The 12,083-nt window shown below is 27.3% G+C and overlaps 3 protein-coding genes across 3 annotated transcripts; 2 read left to right on the top strand and 1 right to left on the bottom strand.

Annotated features, from left to right (window-relative positions):
* Positions 1-684: 684 nt before the first annotated feature.
* OCT59_009810 (uncharacterized protein) lies at positions 685-3,549 on the top strand (the record flags this gene model as incomplete). The annotated part of the gene is made up of 8 exons (XM_025322862.2): positions 685-903; positions 992-1,055; positions 1,139-1,308; positions 1,397-1,925; positions 2,020-2,429; positions 2,540-2,720; positions 2,799-2,861; positions 2,930-3,549. 8 exons carry the CDS (start codon positions 685-687, stop codon positions 3,547-3,549), a joined length of 2,256 nt encoding a protein of 751 aa, XP_025165155.2.
* Positions 3,550-6,499: 2,950 nt separating this feature from the next.
* On the bottom strand, positions 6,500-9,534 carry OCT59_009809 (uncharacterized protein; the record flags this gene model as incomplete). Its single annotated transcript, XM_066132620.1, has 6 exons — positions 6,500-6,559; positions 6,841-6,975; positions 7,067-7,852; positions 8,057-8,469; positions 8,559-8,830; positions 8,900-9,534. The coding sequence occupies 6 exons, from the start codon at positions 9,532-9,534 to the stop codon at positions 6,500-6,502; spliced, it is 2,301 nt and encodes a 766-aa protein (XP_066000246.1).
* A 388-nt stretch (positions 9,535-9,922) lies between these two features.
* Positions 9,923-11,535, top strand: OCT59_009808 (uncharacterized protein; the record flags this gene model as incomplete). The annotated part of the gene is made up of 6 exons (XM_066132619.1): positions 9,923-9,964; positions 10,015-10,246; positions 10,317-10,568; positions 10,641-10,834; positions 10,905-11,059; positions 11,262-11,535. 6 exons carry the CDS (start codon positions 9,923-9,925, stop codon positions 11,533-11,535), a joined length of 1,149 nt encoding a protein of 382 aa, XP_066000245.1.
* Between the last annotated feature and the right edge of the window lie 548 nt (positions 11,536-12,083).

Below are 12,083 nucleotides of genomic sequence, written 5' to 3'. Positions count from 1 at the left end.
CCGGGAAATGAGCACCCTGGCCTGAATGATAATGATTTTGGTCAGATTCATTTTTCATTATAAAGGACCATTGCGGAGCTACAGTTTGTAATATTTTTTTTAAGGGGATATTATAGTTTTTTTTATAAGGATTTTGGCTGAAATAGGCAAAAAAAGGTTGCTTATATTCGGGACTTTACGGTAATAGGTTTGAATGTCATTTTTGACTTATTTAATAAATGTTTTCACCCTGTCAGCAATTTTAATTTCTTTTTTTTAGAAGTGATACTTTCTATTTAGAAAAAACTTTATTATATCTACAATTAATTTACAAATATAATCTTGCAAAACAACATGAATGCTTTCTTTATTTACGTTAATTTATCAATACAAGTACGTGTAGTCACACAAGAAAAATAAAACAGAAAACTAAGCTAAAACCTAAACGGATAACCCGATCTATTCTAACTATTCCCGTATGTAATTGATTTACAAATATAGTATATTGAAACTAGGGGTTTAAATTAACTGTTGATCAATGCAGTATATGTAGTAGTGGATTGGCAACATGCATAATTATTGAAATTTTTTTTTTTCCAACGCATTGTGTTAACGGTCTTATTTGCAATGTTCTTAGAATTCATAACTCGGAAAAAATTTTTTCTTTAATTAAATAAATTTTCTATTATAACTTTAATCGATAAAATGACTTCGGTAAAAGAATGGATTGAAGAAAAGATAAAGAATAAGTATATTCGTTATTTTAAATATGATGAATTTAGTCAGGTTGTCGAAATTGGTAGAGGAGGTTTCGGTGTAGTGAGTAAAGCAAATTTGGCTAATATAGGATTGGTCGCATTGAAAATTATAATAAGTAAAAATTCAAATGAACTTAATGAATCTAATGATGATTTTGTCAAAGAGGTAGAAATCGCAATTATTTTATAGAGTATATTAGCATGGTATGTGCATATAAATAATCAATTTTACTATATCATTTTTTTTTTTTTAGTTAAAACTCCTTCGCGAGATTGAAGATCATCCAAAAATCAATCGTTTTCTGGGAATAACAAAAGGTTTATATCAAGATTTTTTTTTTAAAAAAAATAAGTTTATTTTATACAGTTCAATCTAACTTATTTATATTTAAAATTAATAGATTCTGATTATTATATTTTGGTATTAGAATATGCAAATGAAGGGAATTTAAGAGATTATTTGAAAAAAAAATTTACTTATTTGAGATGGAATGATAAAATGCAAATGGCATTGGATATTACTGGTGGATTGAAATTTATACATTCTAAAGAAATAATCCATAGAGACTTGGTAGAAGATTATTATTTTTTTTTTTCATAATGCTTTGTTTTTAATGATATTTTTAATAGATACTGACATATTGATAACCATTTTATAGCACTCAAAAAATATATTAGTGAATAATGGAAAATTATTAATCGCAGATTTTGGATTATCTAAAAAGTTGGCAGAAATAACAACTAATTCAGTGGGTAATAGACAAGGGATGATTGAATATATTGAACCACAATGTTTTAAGAATAAAAAGTATAAAAAAGATAAAAAATCCGATATTTATAGTTTAGGTGTTTTATTATGGGAAATTTCGAGTGGTCGTATTCCTTTTTCTGATTGTTCACGAGATTTACTTGACTATTACATTAAAAATGGTGATAGAGAAGATCCAATTGATGGTACACCTCCAAAGTATCAAAAACTTTATCAAGAATGTTGGAATGACGAACCAAAATCAAGACCTGATATTGAAAAAGTATATGAGATTTTAAATCAATTAAATACCGAGAATACTTTTTATCTACAATCTTCACAACCTCATATACACAATGTTGATAACAATAGTAATTCGAAATTTAGTGATATTGACGACTTCTATATCACTTCTGATCGCCTGAATCTAAATTCAAGAAGTAAGTTTAATATATTAATTAGTATTGATTAATAATAATGATGTTTTATTTACAAATTTTCAACACTAACCATTACCAAATTTTAATTAATAAGATAATCAAAATTCGAGGCAAAATGAAAAGCACCAAAAGAATTATGAAGAAAATAATATCCGAATTGTGGTTGGATTAGAATTTGGATTAACCTACTCCGGATTTTCTTATTGCCATGTTAAGGAAAAAGGAAATGTGTGTTCAAATGATATATGGCACGGTGGTGAATATCATCAATTAAAAACTAATACAGTTCTTCAATATGATGACGAATATAATAATGTAAAATTATGGGGAGCCCCAGCTATGATGAAAAAACAAAATCGTCGAAATAGAAGACAAAACAACGAAGAAAATGGACGTGTAGAAAAGTTCTTATTACATTTAGGCGATATACCAGAAAAATATAAACCAAAGCTTCCAGTTGATTATAAAAAGGCTATTACCGATTATCTTAGAGAAATTGGGGAGGTATATAATATCAATTTTAGCAATCTTTTGAACTTGAAAAGTTTAAAACCGTTTTAAATATTCTAATCAATAATTCCTCTATTATGTTATATATATTAAAAAACTTTAAGGTAATTAAAGATACTATTAAAGAACGTTGGCCATCGTTTGATTACTTTAAGAATGTTCTTCTAGTTATTGCCGTTCCTGCAGAATTTTCTGAAAACGCAAAAGCAATTATGAGAATATGTACATTTAATGCAGGATTGATCAAAGAAGAATGTTCAACAAATTTACAATTTATTACAGAATGTAAGAAACTTCACAATTTTTAACTAATATTATAATTATTTCTTCGAATTTCTAATTGAGGTGTTTAACTATCTTCAGCTGAAGCTGTTGCAGTATATTGCATGGAAAATCTCAAAAAACAGAATCTTGCGCAGGCAGGAAGTATGTTTGAAATAAGTTTGTCCTCAAAAAAAAAAAAAATAGTATAATTAACTTCATTTATTTATTAGCTAATTTTATGGTACTTGGCTGTCGCAGTGATCGTTTCATAGATTTAACAACTCGCAAAGTATTAAATAATGATCAATTAGGTGAAACAACTGAAAGATATGGAAGTACTCGTGGTGAACATGCTTATATTGAAACAGAGTTGATTGAATATTTACGAGGGATACTAGGAGATGTACATATGGATTTGCTTAGAGATAATGGACAAATGCAATATTTGATTCAACAATTCTGTAACTATTGTAAAATTTCTTTTACAGGAGATGAAAAAGACTTTGTAATATATGATTTGAAAATTGAACATATTGAACGATACATTAAAGATGATAATATCAGGAAAAAATTCGAAGATCTCGATTGGATTATTGAAATTTATTTTTTAACTATGAAATCAATATTTGAACCTGTTATTCGACGCAATCTCAGTCTGATAAAAACGCTGTTAGATAATAATGTTCATGAGACTTTTTCTGCAATTTTTTTAGTTGGAGATTTCTGTGAATCAAAATATTTACAAAAAAGAATTAAACAAGAATTTAGTCATCGAGTATTTAATATTTTAGTTCCTTTTCAACCTACAGTAGCAATTTCACGTGGAGCAGTAATTTATGGATTACCTTGAATAATATTGAAAATTCAAAGTTACAAAGTTACACATCATTTTATACCATTAGTTCTTAAGAAAACGACTCATAGATTTTTTATATGATATTCTTAGCATAGAGCTTTTAGGAGAACTATGGCCTTATTAGAATGTTTGACTTGAAAAATGGAAATTATTGTTGGCAAAGAATATACAAACTGTCAAAATTATGGAACTACTTTTAAATTTAACCTTGATGGTCAAAATACTTTATTTAAATTTTTAAGAGCAATAGAAAGAAATTTATATAATGTACTTTTATCAATAATAAATATGAAAATTTTAATAAATATACAAAATAAATGTTGAACAATATAGTTTAACTACTATTCAAACAAGCTAGATAAGAACTGTTTGTCGCAAAACGCATGATTTGTAAAATTTTAGCAAATATTCTGTTAAAAATCGTCTGAAGACCAATCCACAAGGAACGGTCCTTCAAATTTACGGTCCATGTTTGAAAATGGGATTGGACTTGACCGATTTAGTTGAACTATGACTCGTAACTCAAGTTCTCAGAATTGTGATCATGTGATGATGAACAACAGGACGTCCTTAATGCACATGTATGTGGGTATACCATTCATGGCAAATCCGTAAAATTTAGTTTTAAAATTTAATAGTAAAGTAAAATTATCTCTTAATCAAAAGCTAATACAATCACAAATTTCACTAAAACAGCAATAATTCTAACCGTTAATGCACATATAGTAGTAAGTACTATCTGAATATTTTTTCTTATTCCTAAGATTTCCATGATGCTTTTATTTTCATTCTTGAGACTTCCAATTAAAGTTATACAACTTTTCTTGATTTTGTTCGTTTTTATCAAAAAAAAAAAAATTTATTATAGCTTAAGTAATAGTTATTTCATGAGGAACTGTAAATATCTGATTTTCACGGCGCATTTATCCCATACCATAAAGCCCTTTAATATAATTATTTTTGACTAATAATGATAGACTTTTTATTCTAATATTGATAGACTTTTTATCCATCTTTTTAAATAAACACCATCCGTGAGAATATCAAGAAAAAAATCACAAATTTTAACTAGGAACCGTGGGATAAATATACTAATACACGCTTTATTGATTTTTATATTTGATGAAATAATATTAAGTGGAATATATTTTAATCAGCAAAATAATAAAACTTCATCAATTGCCACTTTATTTATTATAAAAGTATTTTAAATTAAAGGTTCTTACTTAGAAATTTGGCTAGATACCAACTGTTGCTTTACACTTAATGATGACATTTTTTTACAAAAAAAAAAAAAGTAATTTCAAGTATTACACATTGCGGCGGATTTATGAAATTTGGCAAAAACCTGCTGCGCCCTCGGGAATTAAAATTGACTTACAGAAACATCAAGCTTTTTTCCTAAAAAATGTCAAATAATGACGCGCTTTTAACGCTGGAAAAATTAGTTAGATAATGGTATTGGTTAGACGCAAGATTTGGGGTACAAAAAAATTTTTTAGAGCTCATTTTGACTGTTCACTAATAAATTTGGGACTAAAATAGAAATCTGGTGACTAAAATACTGTCAAATATTTATTTAATTTGACATGACGGACAAATTTTGGTAAATTCCGCCATGATGAGCATATTGACTTCAAATTATCCTTGCAAAATTTCCATGAAATAAGTTTTACAGAAGAAAAGCCGATCTAAAAAGAAATTGACAGACCTTAAAATAAAAGAAAGATTCTAGCTGAAATGGCAAAATTAAAAATTCTTAGCTTACAAGGTGTAATCATATGATATGAGTGGTTGTAACAAAATTCTTATGAAAAAAAAAAAGGAAATTTAATAAAAATAATTTTAAAAGCACGTGAAGTAGACGCATTTGAAAGTTTACTTATTAAAGTGTTAATAATAGGTTTGAATGTCATTTTTGACTTATTTAATAAATGTTTTTTCACCCCTGTCAGCAATTTTAATTTCTTTTTTTAGAAGCGATACTTTCTATTTAGAAAAAACTTTATTATATCTACAAAATAAATATAATCTTGCAAAACAGCATGAATGCTTATTTACTTAAATTCATCAATACAAAAAATATCATAAGTACACAAACAGAGTTAAAACTACTTTGCAGAAACTATAAAATTTTTTCCGATGTCAATATGGTATTGATAAGGTATCGGTAAAACACCAATATTGTAATGGTTTATATTCTTACACGAGACAGTTACCATTAAGTAACGGTAAAATAACTGCACATCATCAGTTATCGTTACAATGTTATCACTATATTATTATACGAATCTTCAAGACATCAAATTAAAGTCGAAAAGATTTATTATAATGTATTTTTAATAACTTATCAGTATCGTATAAATATTAGAACAATTATGTAACGATATATTAACGATATATGAGCTGTATTAATTAATAAATAACAAAATTTATTGCTATTAAATAGCCTTAAAGTAGTACAAGTTTCTTATATAGTCAGTATTCAGTAAATCATGAGACGATGTACAACTATTACTACAATCATGAAGAAAATGCGCATTATTAACTAAATCTATCGCAGATAATGGAAAAACATGTCGCCATCTATTATCGGTTTGTATTCTATATACTGGACAGCCAAGTCTAGTCCGATTAGTCTCTTCAAACCATTTCACAATAATAAATACATACAACTTATTATCGTTACCTTGGTGACTAAAAATTGCTTCAACAATAGCGTAACTTTCATTGTAATCTTGTATTTGCATCATAACAACATCTCCAATACGCAAGTGATTTTTAGTGAAAGTGCCATGTTCATTTTTGTAAAAATATGTCGCGAGTTCATAAATGAAAATTTTTTTGTGTATCAAGGCAGCATTATAACCCATATCTGAATATGATATCATTAATTCAGATCGGAATAAGGGTCCATATAGATCTACAGAAACGTTCCCTAGCTTTAATATTGATATACGTTGCCTAAGAGATAACTTAACAATATTTTCGGCATTTGTTTGTACTAAAGAATAGAACAAAGTAAAAAAATAATCTAATATAATAAAACCAATGAAATATCAAAAACTAACCATTTGTTTCAATATCACTGTCATAAGGTTGTTCTTCAATAATAAACCAATCACCAGCTATCCGTGCAAAATCATCTGATAAATTAGTGAAACCTTCACAAAATTTGGATATCCTTGGATCGATGCCACCGTCAATTAAGTGTCGTAATGCAAAAAGTGTCGTATATCGTTTCATTAAATCCAATTCAATATTTTTTTGATTCATCTTTGGTACCATTCCCTTAAAAATTTTATGCACAATTTCTTTGACACCTACAGAAGAATTAATTAATGTGGCAAAAGTTTTTGCATTTTTAACTAGATGAAAATTTGCATGTAGGTTTGGTAAATTACTAAATTCCTCAAATGCCTATGAAAAAAAAATAGTAAATACAGCTATATTGAAATAATTTGATAATATTAATATACAATATTATAATATAATTAATAATAGTAATTACCTGTGAGAGAATTATCATCTCCGTTTCTAAACATCGCTGCAATTCCATATAATCATCTTTACTAAAAGACTCTTTAAAAATGAAAGCTGTTGTTTCCGCCATAGTTTTCCAGCATGTAATGATAATTTTAGTAGCTGCATTACCCTGATTAACATTGCACCTTTGTTGAATTGTAGAAAGATCTAATTTTTTTATGCATGATGGTTCTAAAAATTGATTCAAAATAAATGGCATCATCATAGCTAACCTAAGGCAATCGGACATCATAAAGCTATCATGATGACCTACAGGATTTGGCAATTTATGCCATTGTTTAGGATATTCAAAATGTTTCCATATTTCTAAAAATTTTTTTTCCCCTTCTTGTGAAAGAAGATTCATAGTTATACTTAATAATCTTTGAATTTTTCCAGCAGTTAGGTGATAAACATCCTGTGGAGTTTGCAAATGCCGTTCTCTTTTCAAGTGGTCTAATATTGATTTTTTTGTACAAAGTCCATAATTTGTAGCAATACTTTTCTGACCCACTATTGTTGTTGCTAAATTTATTTCTTCAAATTGAGTATCTGTAACATGATGATAACGAGATATTGCAGCTATATCTAAATTTGGGTTAGTAAAAATATCCCTAGTTGCCTGACAAGATCGGCAACCTTTTACAGCAATGTGACGTTTAACACCTGTAAGATCATTTCCTTGCGGTAAATCTGCAGTAATTTGTCCAATGCTCGCTATAATTAATGAATCTTGTCCATTTATTTTGAAAATCTTACCTTTTTCTAACTGCTTCATTTCGTTAATAAATGGCTTAATAAATTCGTTGAAATTACCTCCAAATGGGACAAATCCAAGTATAAAGTGATTTTTTAGTTGCTTTCTCATATTAAATGGCATGTTGCCAAATTGTATATAGACTCCTCCAAGAGAGTGATAAACATTCCTGTAGGTTCCAAAATCGTCGTAGTACAAATCAACAAATAATTTGTATACTGGCAATGCATCTTCATAATTTTGTGTCAATTCTAACTTAGCATATTCAGATGGATGCTTATACTCCAATGATACTGATCTCAATTTCCAGCGGTTATTATGTTTATATAAAATCTCATTAATATGTCCATCAGCATTTGGATCTTTTGAAATATTGACACGTTTGATAACATCTTGAGGTTCAATTAGTATAACTGCATTATTTTCATTACGATCAAGTAACCAAAATTCACCTTGCTCATAACTTCTTGATCGAGAGTTACTTTTAAAATTTGTTGGAAGCTCATTATAGGTTAATATACGTTGTATTTTTAATTTGTAGCCATCGTTTCCATATAAAATAGCCAAAAGACGTCCTAATTTTCTTCTATTATTGTCATTATAGCATAAATATTCTCCAATTTGATATTTAACTATAAAAAAATAAATATTTAAAATTCTAAATAAGCTATTCCTATAAAAATTAAATACTGTACTATATATATTTCTCGATAAATATTACCTTGTCTTATCATAATACTATTATCGCCAAAACAAGGAGATTCACCCCAAATTTCTCCATGCCAGAATTCTGAATGTTCTTCAGTTTCAATGGCTGGTCCAAAGTACATCCGATCAAATATTGATTTATTGTTAAGAATATGCCATATTATATCTGATATTGATAAATAATAAGCAGGCTTAATACTAGGAGTTATTGATGGAGTTTTTTTAGTAGATATTTTAATGGAATGTGATCGAATAGGTATTAACGGTAAACGTCGCCGCCACTCTCTAAATTGTCAGTTATTTGAAATAATATCACTGACACGAAATTGTGGATGCTTTAATATGTCAACTAACTCATCATACGCACGTGTAGAAATGCTGTGTTTTTGAATCCAACAAAAAAGTAATGTGGCAGTAATACTTTCAAAATATGGTCCAAATTCACAATCATTTTGTAGTAACTTATCTGATTTTAATGCCTCATCAACAATTGCCTCGCTAATAATAGTATTTATATCATCTTCAAAATTATCATCTTCATTCAGATCATTATCATCATCATTAAAATCATTGTCATTCAGGTTATCATTATTATCATCATCATTAAAATTGTCATCACTGTCATCTTCGTTCAGATCATTATCATCATTATTAAAGTTGTTGTAACTGTCATCTTCGTTCAGATTATTATCATCATCGTTAAAATCGTTGTAACTGTCATCTTCGTTCAGATTATTATCATCATCGTTAAAATCGTTGTAACTGTCATCTTCATTTAGATTATCATCATTGTTATCATTTATATTTATATTATTAGCCTCACCTATATCATTATCTTTTTCATTCAAATTATGATCGTTTATATTTAAATTATTACTATTCAAATTGACTTCATTTTCGTTTAAAACATTTGAAGATGTGTTTGTAAAAAACTTATGGCGTAAATAAAATGGTTTTTTATGTAAAGAATTAATTCTATTTCGAATCATGCTTATATTTTTTTAAAATATTTTAAAAGTAGAAATAAAAAAAATTTGAGAAAACTTTACCAAAAAATATATTTAGGTTAAAAATAAAATTTTTATGAGAAAAACTTTACCGAAAAATATATTTAAGTTAAATTAGTTAGGCTTTTTATTCATATTAGTCATAATATCTTTTTTTATTAATATTAGTCATATAAAAAGTCAAAAAAAGTTAAATCGCGTTAATTAGTAATCAATAAATAACATCAGATTTTATTGGAAACGAAAATTAAATTCTCATGATATTAATAAGCTAAGTAAAAAATATATAATAGGATCATATTAATTTATTATTGATAATCTAGTCAATTCTCTCTTTAAAAAATAAATTGAAGAAATAATAAAAACTATCATGCCACCAAGAACACGTAATAATAGTAGAATTCAAGAAAAAGTAGTACAGACTACTTCAATTCAAAATAAACAGAAACAAACATATACTAGGCAAAAAAAGCAGAAACGCTGCAATCTACTATAATTGGTGTTGAAGGGTCGCAAAAAAAACAAAAACGATCATATACTAGTAGACAAAAAGAAGCAGCAATACAACTATCAGATGTCTATACTATAATTGATGTAGAAGAGCCATTGACACAGCAATTAGAAGATAGTATTACGCTAAAAGAAAGCAATGCACTTATTGATTTTTTAAATGAAACCAATGATTATTTGTCTGGTATTTACATAATTTATTAATATTAAAGCATATTCTATATTAGATTTAATAGTATGGTATATTATATTAGATACCGAAGATGATGAAACCGTCCAAAAAGAAGTCACTAATAAAAATGATCTGGAAAAATCATCACGGCCACAACCAACTATGCCACCGAAAAACCAGCAAAAAACAACAAAAACAGCAAATACTAGGATTGGCGTTAATGAAATAGATGATGATGAGGAAGCCGTTTCCAACCTAGTAAAGCTTAACGACAAGAAAGCCACTAAAAATGTATCTGGAGCCGTGGCAGGGTTAAATACGAATTCCACTCCTGGTAAATATTATTAAAAAAATCTATTGATTATTAAAAAAGTTTAACTCTTATTTGTTATAATTAAAATATCAGTGGCACTTAACAATATAGGAAATATGTACGAAATATGTATATGGCTGTCAAATAATCCGCATATTTTACAAGTAGCAAATCAACTTTGTGCTATGAGAAATATGTCACCACAATCCTTTGATAATGAAATAACATCTAAAACTTCGACAGTTTTGACAGCATCATCAGTGCCAACACCACAATCTGACGACAAGGTACAAAAAAATTTTTTTTCTTATTCAGTTATAGTACATAAATAATAAATAATAGCATTTTGACTATAAGGGATCTGCACGTCTATGGTTGGAAGAAGCAAAATGTTTATTTTTACGATGTCGATCACCACCTGCGTCTAGTATTGAAGAACTCATTAAAGAAATATTTGGATACGAGCCATATACCGATAACGCCATAGACATTATTAAACATACAAAAAAAGTGTTTGGTGATTTTTGAAACAATTTTAACAATGATATTGATGCACTAGTTACAAAATATAAAGAGCGGCAACAAAGGCAAGTATAGAGTTTTGTCACTACCAACCTGAGTTCAATTCTCATTAAAAAAAAAATAATAATTAATTAATTAATAAAAATAGTAGCATATTTTTAATTTTCTTTACATACTGTCTTCTTTAATTAGGAGGGTTACGTTAAATGACCTTGAAATTGAGGATTTTATAGATGAAGCAGTAGCCAATAAAGTATTCTCCAGATTTCTTGCTGCTACAAATAGACGACTTTTTAATGAAAACGGAAATATGGAAATATTAGTAGGGTTATTACAATCTGCATTTAAAGCTAGTTTCAATAAACGTGATATAAAAACTATCAAAGCACTGGATGCTATTACATGTAATATGCAAGTATTTTCAAAAAGTGGCCGTAATATCGCTATGAATTTGGAATTATATTAATAGTAATAGTAATAAAATGCAAGATAAACTCATAGGAACTAGTTATGATATCGATATGTAATTATTTATCGTGATAATAATGTTTAAATATTTCTGGCAATGCATTAATTTATTTGCAAACATTCGTAAAATATATAAATATATAGATATAATATATTTATTTTTCACAATATTTTCATAAGATTTATATATACATATTGTACATAAATTTTATAAATAATTTATAATAAACTTTGCAATTAATAAAAATTACGTGTGTCATGGTAGTGTCACGGTGATTGATCAAAATCGGACTTAGACTTTTAAGTTTCAAGATAGTTTTGATCAATTCTTTTTTTTTCTCAATTAAACTATCGAAACTTTTTTTAACTTTTTTTAAAAAGTTTTGATCGAATTTTTTTAATTAATTAATTTTTTTTTTCAATCAAACTGTCAAATTACTTTTTTAAAAGTTTAATCAACTTCTTGAAAAGTTTAGTTTTGATACTTTTTTTTAGTTTAAAATTTCAAAAAATTTTAATGCGAGATTTTGGTATGTGCAATTTTTT

The sequence above is a fragment of the Rhizophagus irregularis genome, chromosome 18, assembly GCF_026210795.1.
Source record: "Rhizophagus irregularis chromosome 18, complete sequence".
Lineage (NCBI taxonomy): Eukaryota > Fungi > Glomeromycota > Glomeromycetes > Glomerales > Glomeraceae > Rhizophagus > Rhizophagus irregularis.
Note: the sequence above shows the minus strand (reverse complement) of the source record. Positions and strands in the feature narration are given on the sequence as shown.